We start from the raw sequence: 20,473 nt of genomic DNA, 5'->3' as shown, positions 1-20,473 counted from the left end.
CTGACATTTTAGTGATATTCACTTCGTTGATTTCGACAGTGTCGATGATTTCGTTTATGTTTAGCGTTACAATGATGCCACTCGGTGACGCTACGGCGATTGAGGCCGTCCACGTGGTTTTGGTTGGACTTTTCGCTCACGTGTATCTGAAAGGTAGGATATAAGTTCTTTATACTTACCAAGTTAGTGCAGTACCTGTTGGACATTGTGAATTGCCTTTTTAACTAAAACATTTTTACACAAATACATCAAGTATTTTATAGTGTTTTATACCAGGAAACAGGTCATACACAGATATATATACGCAGTTATCAAGTTTGCTGTTCATGCGGATTTTTGTTTCTAGTCGAAAATTTTCTTGAATTTTTGTTTCAGAAAAAATCCAGTTGACGGATGTTTTCTGTTCGTTTTTTTCACTCGCCGGTTTGGTGCTGGTGTCAAGACCCACGTTTCTGTTCGGCAACAACGAACAGAACTTCCTCTACGCTGAAGGGAACAGTAGAACGTTGGGAGTCGTTTTGGCAAGTATTACGGCTGTAACGATGGGAATAACCACGGTGACCATTAGGAAATTCAGCAGCCGAATTCATTATAGCGAATATATGTTTGTTTATTCTTGCACTGGAGGCATCGGTGCAACAGTGAGCGTGTACCTCACCAATGGTTTCTCAATTCCATGTCACATCGACCTATTGTTTACATGTTTATCGGCGTGTACGAGTCTTATAAGCGCTATTTTAAAAGTATTGTCCTTGAAATACGAAGCGGCCGGCCCTGTGACAATTGTCACAACGAGTCAAGTAATTTTCGGTTTCCTCTTCGAGTTCATTGTAATAGGTTTTGTCCCGTCGACGTTTAGTTTGATCGGCGCCGGTCTAATCATGGTTAGTTGTGTTTCCGTGACCATGTTACGGATTTATCGAAACCAAAGAGCGGTTCTTGAAGCAGCAAAAGATTCCCGTTCTCATTAAATTGTGTTATTCTTTCGTTCAGACAGGGCTGTACCACATTCCCCTTTACAACAGTCCTTATTTATCTGGTACGCAAGGCCTACTTGTTCATCACGTACGGTGAAGTGGCAAGGCCATCCCAATTGTTTTTGAAATACAACAAAGCTTCTTGCTAATTAATATGAAACACCTCCTTTCTGAAACTTACAGTAAAAACTAACAAAACAACCAGAAGCATCTTGCGCAGTTTGAATCAGTGTTAAAAAAACTAAGGCGAAGGGAGAATGCTCACAAAAATCATGATGTCACCGCATCAATACACGTTGAAAGGACAAAAGATTTTTAAAAAAATCTTAAAAAAGCGGCAGTGGTCAACAAAAAAGAAGATGCACTTTGACAGAAACTTGCGGCTGAGTTCATGATTTTGGAAAAAAATAAGTTTTTTTTTATTCCTCGTCAGAAGATTCCGCCTTCTTTTTCTTCTTCTTCTCCTTTTTTTCTTTCTTTTGCTTTTTCTCTTTTTTGGCCTTTTTGTCTGGTGTCTTAAAAAGAAGAGTAATCGTTCAATATTGTTTCTCACTTTTTGAACACTTCCATTTCAAACAACACATCTAAACCATATGCATAGAAATCTACATGGGGCACCATTTTACTTAGAACAACATAGTGTTTTACATAGTTGAAAGGCAACTACAACTGCTACACGAACAAAACTCTTGGGGAGTGCCATTTTGTAACTTGTACATTGAATACATGCACCTTAACTTACCACTAAAGCACTATCGTCAGTAACACCAGTTGTGTCCGCAACGCTCGTTTCCATCGGGGTTTCAGATTGGTGTTTCTTCTCTTTCTTCTTTTTCTTTTCTTTCTTTGTTTCTGTCGACACTAAAACAAACATCAAATATTGTCAAAAATGCAATTATAAACATAACTGTGATCATTGTTTTAGTTTATAGCAACATCAACATATAATATTAAAGATGAAATAATATTGAAAAAGGGTTCAAATAAAAATCCACATACCGGGAGCAGAACTTTCAACAACCTCAATTTTTGGTGTTGCTTCATTATCAGTTTCCAGTTTTCTCTGCAAAATAAAAATACGTGTTTACCACACCGCAAGATATGCATGAAAGACAATTTTTGTGTTGGATTAATTTTGCTTTTCACCTTTTTAGAAGCAGGTAATGAAGTTTCTATGTCTTGTTGTGCAGCCTCTGTTTTGACAATGCTGCCAACTTCAGTCAAACTGCAAGAAATTATCAATTAGCATGATTTTTCTCCTACCAATGCACATTACAGCACAGCTAGAAAATTCCAAAGACACATGTGCATAGAGTTACTACTCATAAGTACACAAGTCAATGAGGTGTTATATTAAGTGATTTTGTTTTACAAACAGAGCTAACTGGCAAACAATGCTATGGAGAATGTAAATTTTAAAGTTTTATTCAATGTTGACAAACACATGTGACTAATTGTAGGAAGCATAGTTTGTCAAACACAGTTAATTTGTAAATTTGACAATCTGGATGCTTTCATTTTCATCTGGCATAACATAACCCTCATTACCCAATGGAACGGTGGGCAGTAAGTTCTCAAAGCTATGCCTTTGTAATATTTTGTATCAAATGTGTAAACTTATTTTTTTGTACCTGAAATCAGGGTTTCCTTCGATGTATGCTTTGGGTGTATTTTCGTTCGGTTTGCCATATTTTCCCAAAAGGCCTTGTTTGATCATGTTCTTTTTCATTGTGGCCTGAAAATGTGCATGGAAAATATTAAGAATGCAAAGAAACAGAAGCATACGGAGGACAATGATAATGTGTCATCACTCCACTCCAGCTTATGGCTGAATTTTATGGCTACCTTGGGTCCCAGACCCCACTTTTTGGGGTATGTGTCCCTTTCCATGATGACTCGTTTGATTTTGGCAACGATTCCATGATCGCAAGTGGAAATCACGGCAGTAGTCATTAGTGCAATCGCTAAAGTGCAACAATCCAATAAAAAGTGTGCTAAAAGTGACAGTGCAGACAAACATTACCCAAGCATATAGCCTCCCCTTTTGTAGTGATAACGACAATTTCTTGATTAAGTTCAATTCCATCTTCATAACGCAGTACACCAGGAAGCAAGATTTTGGCACCATAACAGATGGCATTGACCTGTGTTGTATAAAAAGAAAAAAAAAACAGCTTTAACTATGCTAACCACAATTAAAATTAAGGTTCCTTAAGACACTAACAAAAGACACCCTTTACAAGACCAAATTTTTTTTTGAAAGACTGAAAATCTCAGAAACGAGGAATGTTCTTTCATCATTCTTATTGGTAAGAAGAGAAATTCATCACTGATTTTCAGTTTATTTACCCAACCATAGTTACGACATTTCACAGACAATCAGAATAATGTCTCACCGCACTATCCTTCAATATTATTCGCTTGTGATTAAGAAGAAGTTTCTCCAAAGGACTGATCACCCGCCTGAGATAGGATTCATCCTTGTGGTGATCGTACTGGTACTGGGCATCGAGCACATCATGCATCGTTACAAGGTTATCCTAAAATTAGACATTTATTAAGTAACTGCCATGACAGTGGTCCACAAATAAACAGATACGATTTGCAATAAATCAGGGTTCAAATTAGCGGTAACAAAACATATCGCAAAAACGTTACAACCTAAATTCCAATAGATTTTGCCACGTTTGCGATTGTGCACTACACTTAAAACCTGCTGTTTTAAACTCGTCAACCTAATATTTGTTTCGTCATACATTGCAATCGTTTCATTGATTTGCGCATAGAGGCTGGACAAAATACGAGGATTGAAAGAAAATTGTCAGTCACATTGCCAAGAAACAAAAACAATGCTGTTTGCATCAGCGCTTGTTGCGTGTTCGAATGAATGGATAAAGGATGCGGCGCCCTATAATCTGCTGCGTGTTGCATCGCAATAATCTGAAAAACAGGTCGCAAAAACCCAAAAACGGTTCGCAATTTACAAACTGCTAATTCGAACCCTGAAAGTCACATATATGCTCTTATTCGGGTTGAAAGGTATTTTGAATACTACTTGTGGGTCATGTTAAAAACTATTGGTGGGCCCCTGATGTATGGAGCCGCAAACAGGCCTATAAAATATTACTGTCCAAACTTTGACACAAGCAAGTGGATTGTTTTGTTTTTCATGTGCATTTTCCACATATATCACCTCTTCAGAAACAATTCCAGACCGCACTCTTCTTAGTTCTTGCATTTGACCTCCAACACCAAGGAGCAGACCGATGTGAACGCATAATGTACGAATGTAGGTGCCAGCCTCACATTTTACCCAAAACACTCCTGCAAATAATATTTAACAATTAAGATTTTCAACAACCAACAGTTTTAAATAAGACTGCAAAAAAAAACTCCACACACTGTTTTGAAATGTGACACAACTGCATTGATATACTGACATACATATATACCTAATTGCCTCTCCTGGTCGAACTCCAGCAGTTTGCTTTCATAGATTGTACGAATTCTTAATTGCCTTTTCACAGCAGATATTAAAGGTGGTCTTTGAAAGAGGGCTCCTGTTAAGGTCTCAATAGCCTGATAAAACATTGTGTTTTAAAGTAACATTGCATTTAAAAAGATACTAAATACATGTATATGCTTCCCAGGTCAGTCAAGTTATTTTACACAAAGATGATTACTTTTTTCAGTCAACTAATAGTGACAGTAACAAGTTTAAACAGAGTAAGAATACCTTACCAAGTGAAACTTGCCCATCACTACTTCAAAAAATCAAAATTTTATTGAAAAAATAATGATAGAATGAAACGCTGACCGAAGAAAGTAATTGTCTCATAGAATGGATAAACTTGTTTCATCATTATGGGATTTATATGTATGTAATATATACATGAAAGGATCATATTTATTGCTTACCCGGGCCAATTTTAATTCACTTTCAATGGCACTGTGCAATCGAACAATGCAGACATATTCCTTGCCTAAAATTTTTTTTGTTAGTAACGTCACTCCAGTATTGCTGATGAAACAAACCAATCATGTAATGTACAAATAAACACTTATATACTTGTTGAGAAATTACGAATGGCTTTTTAAAATGTAATGATGACGAAACCTGCAGATTGTTGAGACTTTACAAGTCTGGTAGCTCGGGAAATGCACACTATCAAACACCCAGTAACTTTAGGATCTAACGTTCCACTGTGACCAGTTTTGTCAACCTTCAAAATTCTTCGCAGCCAGGCAACTACCTCGTGAGATGATGGGTTGGCAGGTTTGTCAAGGTTGATGAAGCCAGTTCTGTAACAACCGTGGAAATGCATAGGCTATACATTGAATTTTTTTAAATCTACACCACACAAAATAACACTTAAGTTTGGTTTAATCTGTTAGCGATTCAAACACCCAATATAAATAAGCTCACAGTATATACCTGACATAATCATGAATATTTCTTTTTAAAGGTGAACAACCAACAGGTAGTGGTGTATAATGGTTAGTTCTAATGTTAAGAAGGTTATGATTCTTCAACAACAAAGGCCATTCTGAGGTGTTCAGTTTAGGTGGTGGTTTGGTTTCAGGTTCTATAAAGAAGTCTCCATTTCTTTGCGTTTCCTGTAATATCGTATTGAATTTACAGTTTAACACAATAATTTGGTTTATAAAAGTGTATCATATTTGAGAAACCAAACAAAAATCGTAAAATATTTGGGTTACCGAAAGATCTTTCTGCTTCTTCGCCTTTTTTGCTTTCTTCGGCGTGTCTTTGCCTGTGTACATAATGCGTATAATTTAAAAGAATCCGCAGCAATTACAGAAACTAACAAGTGTTCATGACTTACCACCAGCTAATTCCAGTACGTCCGCCATCTAAGCTGTATGGAAGCACGTGGCTGCAAAAGGTATATCAGCACGTGGAAATTTTCCTGGCGCAATTTTGTATTTTGATCCAGACCCCGACAGTACATTTACAAAAAAATTCAATATTTATGTTGCAATATAAATACAGATACAGTTTAAACAACTTATATGACGGCCTTACATAAATATTATCTATGCTTGAGTACGATACTGCAAATATTAACCATACTATTGCTTTAATCCAGTGCTGGAATAGGACTCTGCTGGCTGTGGCAAATTGAGACGAGTGGCCTAAGAACAGTAAAATACACATAGCCTATATTGCTCTCTAAAAGTAGGAAAAAAAACATCAATCAATAGTTCAAGGTCTAGCCTGTAAATGAAATTAATTTCGATGCAACTTAGGCGTTTTTAATCATTTGACCCCTTTAAAATCCTGAACTTACGTCATGAAGTTATATAGGCCAGGGGTTCCCAAACGACTGCACGGGGGTTCGTAAAGATATATTAAAAAAAACAACTAGTACGTAATCAGCATTCACTGCAGTAATTTATAACTTTGAGTGGTTTCATAAGCTGTAGGCCTACAATACGTATAAAATGGTTCTTACACTATCTTTGTATCTTACGATGTCAAAGTTGTTGACAATTGTTTTTTTTTTTACTACGTGTCAATGCCGTAGGAATTCACACTTATTTTCGGTGACATATTCTAATAAGGTAAAGGTCGTATTTGCTGTGTTCTGGAGTGAAGTTACAAGTGATTACACCAAACTATAAATGGAGTGCCGAGTCCAGACTATGGGTATAGACTTGGACTGAAGAGTTTGTCTGACGCAATAAAGCTCCGTAAATAAACATTATTCGTTACTGTTGATATTGTTTTGTAATATTTTCCACTGATTACGTGGGAAAAATGATCTGACGTAAGATTAGAGGTCCGAGAAAAATCATGTTCACGAAAAGGGGTCCGCGCCCAAAAAAGTTTGGGAAACCTTGATATAGGCGACACTGCCCTACAATTGCATACTTACATGATTTTTGGCCTAAAAACATTTGTTGATGGAGGATTTGCTAAAAAACACGACAACCCGAATTAAATTGTAATTACTGTCGGCGACTTGGTAACGCCGAATATGTAGTGATGTTGCCAGACAAAATTAGTCCAATTCAAATCCAAATACTAGCCGCCTCATTAACTCTACCGTTTTATATAACTTAAAGACACTTTTAAACAAAGGGGGTCACTCTGGAATCGAACAACAATTTTTTTGTGGAATGGAAGTCCAGTAACTTTTACGTGGCTCCACAGAACTCTCCAAACTCATCCCCCGCCAATATATTGCCATCGTGCGCTTTTACTTCTGCTTGTGTCTGGGCAATACCTGCAACGCCACCTGGAATGAAAAATCACACAGCACTTACAAATCAAACTTGGTTACAACTTGCGCAAAAAATAAAGCACATCGCACACTCGAACAAGGTCCTATCGGTATACTTTGTGCACGACGTCGCACAACTGAAACAAAATCACGAAACAACTGTAAAGAGGCAATAAGAAATCACCCAAGTTTAAGATCGTGACATCTTAAACGATAATGGGACTTGTTGTCAGACACAACAAGCGTGGAAGTTTATAATACTACATGAGAACCGACGTTGGAACACAAGTTTGCGACATCACGGCCTCAGTCGGTTCATTCAAAGAAATTGAATGTGGTGGAATTGCACATTACATTTGGGACGATGGTTGAGCACGTCTGTATTCACGTGTCCGTTAAAACAATGCACTGCGAACATAAACAGCACAAAAAGATGGTTATTCACAAGCCCGCATAAGTTTTTAACCATAACTTTAGTGTTAACTGTATGCTTTGGTGACCAGAAAGCATAAAAAAGAGCAGTATATTGACCCTGCAGCAAACCAACCAAAGCATTAGTTTTACTCCGAAACAACTTAGGAGGATTTGTAAGTCGATGAATGTTGTTACGTTAAACATGTGCCGAAACCGGACGGATGCATTGCGAAGCGTTGTGAAAAAAACAATGGGACTGTGGAAACCGAAAAATTATAGACTGTGTTTAGCAAGCAAGACCATATTCTCGGATATACTGGGAAATTTTACCGTGATATTTGGTTTTAGTAAAACACAAAGCATTAAGCAGTTGTTTATTTTAACAGTCGGAAGAATAACAATAAATAGCTCGATCGTTTGTTGGTTTTGAATCCAAACTACACACCAAAGGTTGGCAGCCGGTATGGAGAAAATATTGGGTAGACATGTCCAAAGTTTGCGAAATTAGGCGGGCAACCAATTTGTACGTGATGTGGTGAAGTTGGCGCAGACGGCCACGAAAACTCGGCAGATCAATATTGAAGTACTTAAACCGGTGCTGGGGGTTGGGATATGGAACAGGTCTGTTCGAAGTAAAAGACGAATCCTATACAAGACAGGTGCACGTCATGTTTTACCTCGCAGATTCACAAATAAAAGCAACTATTAATGTTGAGTTATTTTGCGGCGACCGTGGATTAATGTTATTTGTTAGTCACACGTATTAACCTAACGCATTTGCACGTGATATTTTCAACACAAAACGGGTTTACTAACTACGCAGCTTCGAAGAATATTAATAGCTCATATACATAGATTCTAAAACACAATACGTAGGAACCTATTTTGTAGCGACTGATTGTAGTCGTGGCCCTATGGTATAATGGAGATATTGCGAAGATGAGCAATGGAAGCAGCACGGCGACTACATGAGAATTAAGTCGCTGAAAACTTAGGCAGGATATCAGTAATATGTTGATGCCACACAAAAGTCAAATATGTTATCCACGGATAAATACTTTCTTGTGACCGAAATCCTGCGTTGAATGATTACACTGTGTAATACAAGCGAAAGAAATAAGTTGCGGATGTCGAAGTCGTGGTAACCTACAAAATAACCAGACAAAGTCAATAAATTTGCGTGTGTTGGAACTGTAACGTAAACAGAGGTGTGAATGAAGTAACAGGGAATAAAGATACAATTTCGTAATTTTCTCAAGTCATTTTCTTGCGGTCTTGCGAATTGCTGACGCGCGTCCGGCGCGTTTTCATAGGAACATCGAAGGACAATGGGCGACATCATGCGGGCATCTTCAGGTCCTTGATCTGCGGGAAAAGTTTTGCCGCCGGTTAAACACGAGGAGGTTTAGTTTCGCGTGCTTGGCGTTCCGCAAAGAAACGTTGATACAAAAATTATGGCCTACAGTGCAGTTTCTGAAAGAGGTGTCAGTAAACAGAGTATTACATGTCAAAAAAACATTTTCAAAACAGGTTTGCAAATTTATTACCATACATACTTACATATTAAGAAACACATGTTACAATGTTTGCACAAAACATGCCATAAGTTACATATGACATGGCAAGCGGGTTTAACAATCCAGAGCATTACCACCCTATTCCTGCCATGAAATTGCCCTTTTCACAAGCACAAAAGCAGTCAATAAGTCCAACAATTACACCTAGCATTTGCAAAAGGCAGTCAAATAATACGAAATAATGACAGTCTGTGATTATGGTTTAAATGTTCCCGATCTCCCAGATACAATATTTCAGACCTGTGCCCAGCTACTGAGGATTTCTTTACTTATTTACAATGTGCAATTTAGTTACATTTGACACATGCCTTACTTTGTTTGCTAAAAGTTCAGTTTAGAAGACACATTTTACACTTTGATTGTAAAAAATACATATGCACTTTGATGTATTTTTCATCAATCAACTTACTTGTTTTATGAGATAAGCTTTTTCATCATTGAACTGTTCGTCGTCTGAACGGTCATTGTGAAAGTTTTCGAGGAATTGAACTAACTTCTGTTGATTCTTCATCAGAATATCAAGGATTGGTTTCGTTTTGTTTGGATTAGCAACAAACACCTGCACAGTCATAATAAAAAGTTGACCAGTTTGTTGAGCAAAGAAACACACTGAGCAAAAACTCTTTGATATAATGTCCATTTAAACACAGAACATAAGTTTAAAGTAAAACTCTAAGTTTAGAACCTCTGGGAAATAAAAAAGTTAGTGCATGGTTTTGAACATTCGCAAATTATATTACAGTTGGATTGAACACAGATTTACCAACAAGGTAATGCCACACATATTTTATGATCACAGCAAATTATACTTCATTGAGCAGCATAGCACCATGTAGTTGTTTAAACAAGTGATGCAAGACAAACATTGCATTAAGGGTGCTAGCAAACATTTAAAACCACACTGGTAATCACCTAGTCTGCTGGTAAACTACTACTTGAAAAGGGTATTTACAACTGCTTTAAACTGAAGCATCTATGAATGGCATTTTAATTTTATATTTAATTTGTATCATTCTGTTTAAAAAGTGAATTTGCCAACAAAGAGATATTATCTTAAACTTAGGGAACGTGACCAATACTTATTCCGTTGTTTAAACTTGATTATAAAAAATGGAAAAGCAAAATTTAATGCCTACAGAAACAAAGCTTAAAAAACTAAATAGGCAAAAAATAACATAGATCATTTGAATATTGCATCTATTTAATTACTAAGAAGCATACTGTTACGGTAAAACCCATATGACCAACCTTAAAAACATGAAACGCTTCAAACTGTATGTTTCGACTCTGGTCTCTGAGGTTGTTCATCATTATCTTTAAATTTTCAGGCTTGCTGATGTATTTTGTCATTATCGTGTAGTTGTGACGATCAAGCAGCAATTCCCCCAAAAGCTACATGAAAAAAAATTTAAAAATCATCAAAAAAAACACCAAGTGATGAAACTTTTATACTAACCACACTAACACATTTTGATATAAAGTTTTGCACACCTTCAGTGACTGTCGCCTTGTAACATAGTTGTCAGAGCTAAGGAGGAGGGTGTAAGATTGAAACACTCGGTCATAGTGTTTGATCAAAAATTCGGAGCACACGACTTTGTGGCGAGTGAGCAAGTCCTGCATTGTACATATTGGTGAAAACCCTGCCTGACAAAAACAATCACTTTGGCAACCAACCTTGAATGTTGCAAAGGCATCAGATGCGATGTCAAAGGTTGAAACTTCAACATATTCAAAAAATTTAAAAAAATCTTCTGTCCTTAGCACAGACTGGGCAAGAGCTTCATAACGAATACATTCACGAAGCATAATTCCACAGCTAAGTGCAATTTCAGGGTCCTCATATCTAAAACAAATCATTTGTGAAAGTCATATAGATTTTCGCTTAGGAGAGGTTACACAAATTATGCAGTCAGATTAAAATCAAATATTTTACCCTTTTATCAGCCGATTAATTATACCCTCTTGAGTACAAATAAATTCCACAGTAGGCAATCTTGTGCCAATCTGTCGCCTCAAAAGATTGTTAAAAATCTGTGTGAAGTCCTTTTTACCCTGCATAAAAAAGAGTTAATAAATGAATTCATGGATTTAAAAAATATTTCAAATAAATATTAGGCAACACAAAAACCAAGTAAAGTGGATTTCATCAAGCTTTAATTGTAAAACCAATAACCATTGAATGATAAGGAATATGAACAAACCTCAAAGTCTATGTGGGAAAGGTTGGTGAGGATAAGGTCAATAATAGTTGATTTGTAAATCTCCTGGGCTAGCTGGGCAACGAGTTCTGACTGGGGTTCATGTTGTTCTGTGCCACACATGATAATCTTCATGTTCACCAGATTTTTTGTTACGTCATCGCTGGCCTGAACAAAATAAATGTGCATCGCTAGGTTGGTGCATTTTAATCAATATTGGATTCTGCCATAAAGCCCCATGTGGCACAATTAGTCAAGACTTATTTTGTCGGGCATCTAATTGTGGATTTTCCGCACTTACATAACACATTACATTTGTAAATGCTGTAGAAGACATTTAGTCCATAGTTTAGACAGGAAATTTATTTGAACATAAACTACAATATCAAACAATTTTGTATGGTCTAATTTTAAGCAAGATAGATATGATTGAAATATATTTTCTTAAGCGTACTTTTTCAAGCCTTTTTGTTCCACCCTGCTGTTGCTGCAGTGTTGAAATAGCATTGGTCAAGCTCTTCACAATTTCATTGGGGCTTTTGTGTCCTTTCTTAAAGATGGACATACTGCCTTTACAACAGTATATTTATGCCTTCCAAAACACTTTTGCGAGAAGACTTTATTCCAAATTACTACTACTTTATACAATTTGTATGCTTCCCAACATACGTTTAAAAATGTCACTGAAAAGCAAAAAACGGCACAAGTTTTACACTATTGTAGTTGTACACATCCAAGGAAATGTTGACAAAAACAAAACTATTTGGTGCTCTATTTGGTGATTTGTACAATGCTTGAGAACCTTTGGAGGAACAGGGAAAGAGGTAACTTAAGCAAAATGAAGAACACACAATACTTTTGTTACTGGTCAAACACACCGATAGTACACCGAAAAATAAAACACATTTCTACATCCTAAGGGCATACAGCCACACCCCTTATTGTTTACTGGCACAGTTTACTGCAAAACGAACAACATGACGCCACAGAACACACACACACTGCCCCTAATAACACATCATGACTGCCGTCACTGTCGTTTGTAGCATTCCATGACGTCATTAGTATGCCGGTACATCGCCTATTTTACGGATTCTGACAAACTTTGTTGTGAAAACCTTCAAAAAACCTATTAAAAATAAACAGGTGTTTACTGTTTAACAAGTTGATTCTACATTCGCCATATAAAACATCGTTTTTAGAAAACTTCCTTCTGTGGCGAATCTTTAATATTTTACCAACATTTTACGGAACATACACCAGTAAAAGCAACCTCAATTATCGCCTCTAGGAGCAAATGTGATTTATTTATTTATCTTGCAAAACAACTTGGACAAAAGCCTTTCGTCTATTAATCCTGTTTAATATAGTCTGTGTCAGGGGTTTATCAACTTTTTTTATGCATGTTTGCACTAAACTGGGTGTCGCAAAACTTTGGCAAGTATTGTTTGGTCCCCTCATAAAATTCCAACTAATAAATAATCCCAGCACCGCATTAAAACTCTAAAAACGTATATATGTGCCTATACCCAAGCACACCGAAAATGCTGAATGGTGTCGGGGAGCCGTTGTTTTCCCCAAGACCACCTGTATTTTCGCCGTAATATCATCGTAGTATAGAATTAATTTCATTGAACGAGCGGCGCTTTGCCCTATTTCACTGAAAGCATTTTTTTACTGGGAGACATTCACAATCTTTTTGATTTCACTCTGGTGGAGTCGTCCGCTTTACGTCGCTAACGACAGTTCTGCCAAGACTATCTCAAAAACTCCATGCTAAAGCACAACAGCGGTAAAAAAAGGAACATGTCTGAATTTACCCCTGAAAAACCAAACTTAATTATTATTTAGTGTTGAAACAGAACAGCAGTTATTGTTAGATGACCCAAGTGGGCCTATTTGGCGAAACTAAGTGTAAATTCCGTCTCCATTTTAGTATTTGCCTGGAAAACTGTCGAGTTTTCAAGTAGTACACAAACACAAGTCACACAAATACTTCTGTAATTTTATTTACACTCACGATTGGAACCTGTCACCACGTTTGGGCATTTAGGAAATAATTTAATGGAACATTGATAGTGCATAAACAGGTGGAGGAAGATGAGGAACCATTAATTGCTAACGAAGAATAAAACAAATCAACAAACATTTTTTTTAAAGGTTGCTAAAACTACAAAATGTAGGCTTACTTTGATTTTCCAATTACACTAAAAGAATAATTACCCTTAAAATCATTTAAAATTACATTTAAATGCATCCACACAAAAACATAACAGTGCATGTTCATAGCTTGCATATTTCACTACATCAAGCCAATAATCAGGAGGAACTTGAAAAGAAAATATAGAATAACACACACGCTAAAATAAAGTTAGTTGATGAAGTAACATTCCTACAGGGCAATTGGAACTCATTAAACGACCACACAAATCTTTAAAATGATCAAAGAACACTTAATTAACAAGCAAATAACTGAAACTTGTGCCTGTGTTCATTATAAAACTATAAAAAGTTAAAAAGATTCCTAACTAAAACTATGCAGTGGAATCTCCTTCAAAAGTGATTGAGTTGTTGGCGAACTGTAAGTGATTTGTTGTTGTCATGGTTGCTTTCTGTTCCGTCAACTTGCCAGTTAAAGTCTTTGTAATTATAATCACAGGAGCTTCCACAAGTAAGTGCACAGCAAAACCAAACAGATGCGCCAGAACCAATGACCCTGAAGGCAAATATGACAATGTACCGAAACTGCAATATTCAGTAGGTTTAATGTAAACTGTCTAAAGTAAATCATTTTAATTATCTTCAGCCAACTTTAGTTGCACACGTTATAAACAACCAAGCCCCACCTATAAATATAGACAATACATATGGTATGCTGTAGTGGACTAATACTTCCTGAGTTCCGAAAAACCACCAAATTATCAATGGGTGAAGCAGGTAACAACAGTAGGTCAATCTACTGAGAGGAATAAACCCTTTCCAGCTTAAAAAATTGTCGATTGGGCCTAAACAAAAAAAGACATTCAACTGTCATGAAAACATGAGGTTTAAAAACAAATTCCTCTAAAACCAAACAATAAAATATCAGCTTCCATGTAAATGTACAAGATTTAGTGAACATTAACATTTATCTTTTTATACAATACAAATACACCATTTAGTTTGTGTGTATGTTAGGTAGTTAATAAAGATAACTTTCGGCATGAAGAAAAGCAATTTGTTAAAGTACAGTTTGTAAATGGTCCAGCTTTCCTTAAAAATGTATTAATAAATAAAGTGCACTGTTATCTGACATTGTACTACCATGTTAGCACACCTGCATGGTTTTGCATGCTTGGAACTTGTTTATAAAAAAAGGATATTTTCTTTTCAGATAGCATCATGAACTTTTTAATTTGGGTTTACAAATATTTTGAATCAGAATTGTTCCAATCTTACCTCCATAACCACTGACACATGCCACAGTAACCCAAGCAAGCCCAATGCACCACATTGGCCTGGCAACAGCATTGTAGAATGCAGCTGTATTTACAGACAGTGTACCACCTTCTCTGACTGTTGGGTAGAGTCCGTAAACTATGGAGCAGTTGATAGCTGCAGCACATGCCCAACCAAGTAATGCAACAGCCTAAATCCACAAACAATATTTAAATAAAGTTACTCATAAGCCAGCAATACCTAACTGCACACAAATGCTAAATTAATAGGAATGTTTTGAAGAGTGAAAAATGTCGTGGGCAAACTATTTCTAATGAATGTTAATAGATATAAAGCTATACACCTAGGTAGAACCATATCTTTAATTTGTTTTGCAATATCTTGTTGCCAGGCATTAGTGACAGGAAATACATCATACAATCAAGGTAATGCAAACGCATACAGATGACCAACTCATTTCTACAATGGTAAGTACCACAAGATATGTCTAAAAATATCAAATGCTGCTGCAGTTGATGACAATACAAGCTTAGTTTTGTTTGACCTTCACAAAATCATTTAATAAAGAATAAATATGCTGCAATGTACTTAAACCTAATTTAGTGAAGCCAGCCATGAGATTTATTGAAATGATGATAGCATACTGCCAAAATTCTAAAAACATGTTAATGTTGAGTGCGCCATAGGCCGTCTTAGAATTCTCAAGTTACATGCAAATCCGTATGTAGTGTTTCTAATTTAATAAACAGTTGGTACCTTAGGCATTCTGATCTTTCCCTTGTATGTATGTAGCACATAACCAGTTAAAACACCAACAAGATAGGCACCAATCCTACACCATGGTTTAGTATAAAGGTCACTGAGGTAAATGCTGTAATCTGTAGGGGTGGTACCATTTCCAGCACCAGCACCAGCACCCAGAGTGCTGTGTTTTGGGTTCAAAACAGTTCTGAAAGTATTTGATTACAATTTTATCTTTTCATTCTTTCTGGTGATATAATTAGGTTTTATCAAATTAGATGTTATTGCATGCAAACAAAAGAAAAATCCTTCTGTGCCCTAAAACAGAAACATGGAATTGTTTGAAAGTTGTCAGTTTTAAAAAAAAATTATTGATTACTATTTTTTCTGCATAACTGCAGTATGCTTACAAAAGTGCCTACCCAGCAAGTTGTCCAATTGTGACTATTTGTGGCTGTTGTTTGGTGAGAGAAGAAAATATCCCAGTCACTGTGACACTATCCACCATGACTGCAATGGTCACAAATATTCCAACCCTTGGAAACCTACAAAAAAAAATTTGTACACTTTATGTGGGTAATTTTTGAAAAAAGCAGTAATTTTGGTTTTAACATTGTACTAACTCTTACCTGTACAATAATACGAGAAATATGGGCAAAAGCAAATAGAACTGTGTGTCATTTGCAAGATACCAACCCCAAGCATAACACTAAAATAAAGTAAAAATATGCTGAGCTTGGTTAACTTATTAAGTGCCTATGGGATAAGATAAATTACAATACAATTTTGAATTTTTACAAAAGTAGTGTTGACTTTTGTATTTTGTATGTAATATTTTAATTATTAAATTTTAGCAGATCTTTGCCACATGTCTAGTTGTTGAGAGACTAAATTTGTATCCAAAGAGGAGAAAGTTTAAAGGACAAACTAGTTGCAAAGCGTATTTGCAAAGTAATTTTGGTTGCAACTTGAAATTTACTGTTCAAGTTTGTATTTCTGTGGAAAATATACATCTGCATTGCATACAATATGGACGAATAAAAACTTTAAAGATAATTGTTGTTACCTTATAATGGGGTGGAAACTATGTAGTTCTGTAACCCTACTTAATTATAATTTTAATATAGTGGCCGTAAAACTACAATGAAGGTGGTTTACCTCGCTTTCCATCACACTTGGATAGAGATTGTTTATATAAAGTAAACTGCTCCACCAATACTTTTGACAATTTTCTACCAGAGGTCTGACAAGTACAGGCCAAATGGGACCTTCACCAAACTTTGGCCAAATGCTGATGGACATCAGCATGCAAAAAGCATAGGCTGGGGTAAGTCTGCAAACAAAATCACCATCAAATTCTGTATTTGACAGTAGTATCAATATTGTTTGTATTATAATAATTTTAATGGAAATAAGTGTACATTGCAAACTACCAGAAAACAACAACTTTACTCGCCTTATGTATCGTAACAGGTACATTAAGGGTACATTGATTTTTCCATCAGTTTTCTTTAGTTGGCGCAAGCCTAAGTAAGCAGCCAACAGTCCACTGATGTAAAAAAACGAGTCAACAGAAAAAGTCCCATTTACTATCGCTTGAAAGTCCACATGATTGGTCAGGTAACTTGCAGGGTAGAGAAGATTGTCTGCAAATACATCAATTGGAAATATTTAAGACTACACATCAAACTTGTGGGACTGTTGTTTATTTGGGTATCTAAAACGGGTTTATAAGCAGAGAGGTTTCATGATTGATAAATATAATATTATAATGATTACATACAAACTACACTAGTTTAATAAAGCACACTTAGCAATAGTATATTTTTTTGCAAAATAACTTGTGCAACCTTGGTGTACAGGGACTGATTACACACAGTACAAAGGTTAATATGCAGAAATCATGTGACAATCATACCATGTTTGTCATTGGAAATATTGCCAACACTGCACATACACGGACAGTAAACATTGGATTGTGGTTATGCAGTCAGTACAACCTGCTGTCCCAGGTTGCAATTTCCAGAAACAAGCTTTGTTAGCTCTTCTCCGTTTTACAGTAATTTTGTTCTTTTTTACAAATCAAAGGCCGTGATTCAAGAGTGAAGAGCAATTCAACAGCACAAATTTACTTCACAGCGCGATTTAACATCAATTACTGCAAGTAGAAACCTAAATGGCCAGTTTTTAATTTACCCTGTTAGTTTGTAAATATGCCTAATCGCAAACTTACTTGCATAGTATGCCACAAACAGGAAGGAGTGACCAAGTATGACCCAGGACATGCTTATGAATCTCATTCCATGCAAACAATGAATATCTCCTGGTCTTTGCTCAGTATTCAGCAGACGCTTTGTGTTTTCGATGGCAGAAAAGGCTAATATGAGCTTGTGTGCCATGCCTTTATTTGCCTCTATAAAGCCAAAAAAACGACCCATGTAAAAGATTTTACCAATGAAAAATATCACACAAAAAATATTACCTGTTTTGAATTGTGGAGCATGACCATTTAAAGCATCAGTGTAAAGAACTTCTGTGTCCTGTTCATGTTTTTTGCCAATAATTGAACTGATATACTCATAAAGAGTTGCAGCCAATACAATGCACACAAAGAAAATTAGTACTAACCTACAAAGAAATATGAAGTTAAAATATGTTTTAAATACCTCTATGAAAACATCGTAATTATACTCAGAATCAAATAAACATAATAATACACACATATAAAAAATTTAGGTATAACACTATCTACAAAACATTTGCATGCACTTTTCTCCGAAAAAAAAACGAAACAACTACTTACAAGCCAAGGATGTCCTTAAATTCCCATTTTTCAAACTGAACAGGACAATGTACAGATGTTTGCAAGTTCAATGTAGTTAAATTAGCAACAGCTTGAAATATATTTGAGATGTTAGAAGTCGAGCATTCGCGTGGAAAACAACTTGCCATTGACAGACCAGTCATTCCAAGTTGCCCCTGCAAAAGTTTATCAGGTAAAATTTTTTAAAAAATATCACATAAAGTATGTATATATCCAAAGCTTACAATTAAGCACTACAAATCAGTTCAGATTAACACAAGAGCACACACTTATCATCAATTTATAAAAAAAACTAATAATGGCCAAGAAGCATGATAACGCAATCTAATACTTTTTTAGGTTAGCATATTGATTGTAAAGTACTATTAAAAGAGATATGTATAAGGTTAGTAAAAATTCCACTTTATAATCTAAATTTCTGCATAAAAAAGTGAACACGAGAGTTTAACCAGATTGTTTCTAGTAAAATAAAAACACATTTTACCGGTGCAGGAGGCTTTCCAAAGTGAGTAGAACAATACTGAGTGGTGATATTGTGCTGAGGAGTTGATGCACCAATACATTCATGGTATCGACCCATCCAATTAAGGTTTCCTTTTAACACTCCACTTTCTAGTTTTGCCCAGGAGTCCAAAACTAAATTTGAAATATTTTGAAACATTAAATTATTGCAACCGGGTATAGTTACAAATGTTTTACACAACAACATCTCACAGTTATTAAAATCTATTCAAACAAGTTACAATAAAGTGATGAGTTTATAACTTGCAAACTAAACAAAATCTAACAGATAGGCTACCAAAATATTCTCAACACAGACATTTACTTTCTGTTAGTTAACAATGTTACCTTAGGTTACATTAATATCACTTTTGGCAAATACATGTATTTTAAATATATACTTTTTGTTTTAAACTTAGCTATACATATGGTACACAATTTTTCATTTAATAGGTTACATTTTCTTACTTTGTATTGCGTACAAGCTTTTATGGTCTTTCAAATCCTCTGCAATTCTTCCAATTGTTGTAACACATGAACTTAAGTTCAAATTGTCATTGGAAAGAGATTGGTTAAATACAAGGGCCGGTGTCAACTTTTGCACAAAATTGAGGATCTCTTCATCCAAGGGTGCAATGTTTTCAGCCACATGGTTGGTTATTCCATGCACAGGATCCATTGCTGTCAGAGGTGAAGATGTAAATATATTTCCATTGCTTTGTGCCGCCAATAGCAAAATGGCTATCAGCACAGTTGACACAACGGCCATGGTTTGGCTAAGAGTTAAAAAACAGCCTGACGGGGCTAAACAAGAATAAATATATACTAATTTAATAAAAAAGCTTGTTTGGTGGGCAAAGCACTTAATATTCATGTAGTTCTTTAATCAACAACTATGCATTGGCGCCTACTCAACCCGACAAGCGTATTTTTAACTGTTTGTAAATCACAACCCACAAACTACACAGCCGACTGCCGCTTCGTCCCATTCAGGGCTGCCAGATGGTCAAAACACTTGACGGCCAATTTTTTTTCTCTCACGGCCAAAATTCGGCCAAATCACTTTTTTGATTTTTTTTTCTCTTACGGCCAAAATTCGGCCAAATCACGTTAAAAGTTTGATGATTTCTAAAGAAACGACTATATAGCCGGAAATAAATTCGTAAATTGTATGTTTAAAACACTGTCATCTGTATGCTTATCAGTGGTTTCAAAACCGGTTATGTTGCTAAAGCATTACGATTGCAGCATAATTCTTTACAAACTCAGTCAAGATTAGTTTATGACGTAACAATTTTTCGGAGACATATTTATGACAACACAATCGTCCACAAATCTATTGATAACCTGAAACCAGCAATGCCTTTTGTGGATTTATATAGTACCAGGTGAAATTCGGCCAAATTCGGCCAAATATCTGCCTTACGGCCAAACGATTTTTTCGCGGCCAGGCCAATTTTCAAACGGCCAAATTTCTGGAATTTGGCCGTGAAGACGGCCAAATGGCAACCCTGGTCCCATTCATTGCACAACCCCGCAAATTTAGCTTGACAAC

The 20,473-nt window shown here is 36.0% G+C and overlaps 3 protein-coding genes across 3 annotated transcripts; all 3 read right to left on the bottom strand.

Moving 5' to 3' along the window:
- Positions 1-1,195: 1,195 nt before the first annotated feature.
- LOC145901395 (H/ACA ribonucleoprotein complex subunit DKC1-like) lies at positions 1,196-5,904 on the bottom strand. Its single transcript, XM_082989055.1, has 15 exons — positions 5,822-5,904; positions 5,697-5,749; positions 5,413-5,594; positions 5,095-5,279; positions 4,896-4,960; positions 4,430-4,556; positions 4,171-4,301; positions 3,374-3,517; positions 3,001-3,121; positions 2,823-2,941; positions 2,609-2,712; positions 2,124-2,202; positions 1,977-2,040; positions 1,720-1,838; positions 1,196-1,492 (listed from the first exon to the last, which is right to left on the bottom strand). Exons 1-15 carry the CDS (start codon positions 5,847-5,849, stop codon positions 1,397-1,399), a joined length of 1,617 nt encoding a protein of 538 aa, XP_082845181.1. The 5' UTR covers positions 5,850-5,904; the 3' UTR covers positions 1,196-1,396.
- Positions 5,905-7,261: 1,357 nt separating this feature from the next.
- Positions 7,262-12,093, bottom strand: LOC145901439 (calcium-binding protein 39-like). The gene is made up of 8 exons (XM_082989118.1): positions 11,869-12,093; positions 11,418-11,582; positions 11,150-11,268; positions 10,891-11,059; positions 10,705-10,830; positions 10,462-10,605; positions 9,623-9,772; positions 7,262-9,001 (listed from the first exon to the last, which is right to left on the bottom strand). The coding sequence occupies exons 1-8, from the start codon at positions 11,977-11,979 to the stop codon at positions 8,975-8,977; spliced, it is 1,011 nt and encodes a 336-aa protein (XP_082845244.1). The 5' UTR covers positions 11,980-12,093; the 3' UTR covers positions 7,262-8,974.
- Positions 12,094-13,409: 1,316 nt separating this feature from the next.
- LOC145901708 (O-acyltransferase like protein-like) lies at positions 13,410-19,718 on the bottom strand. The gene is made up of 13 exons (XM_082989473.1): positions 19,387-19,718; positions 18,902-19,053; positions 18,397-18,572; positions 18,076-18,221; positions 17,827-18,006; positions 17,050-17,239; positions 16,752-16,926; positions 16,223-16,302; positions 16,016-16,138; positions 15,609-15,801; positions 14,853-15,042; positions 14,261-14,419; positions 13,410-14,130 (listed from the first exon to the last, which is right to left on the bottom strand). The coding sequence occupies exons 1-13, from the start codon at positions 19,685-19,687 to the stop codon at positions 13,949-13,951; spliced, it is 2,247 nt and encodes a 748-aa protein (XP_082845599.1). The 5' UTR covers positions 19,688-19,718; the 3' UTR covers positions 13,410-13,948.
- Positions 19,719-20,473: the final 755 nt, after the last annotated feature.

Source organism: Ascidia mentula, chromosome 5 (genome assembly GCF_947561715.1).
Source record: "Ascidia mentula chromosome 5, kaAscMent1.1, whole genome shotgun sequence".
NCBI lineage: Eukaryota > Metazoa > Chordata > Ascidiacea > Phlebobranchia > Ascidiidae > Ascidia > Ascidia mentula.
The sequence above is the reverse complement of the archived record's forward strand: the minus strand, read 5'-3'. Positions and strand labels throughout refer to the sequence as shown.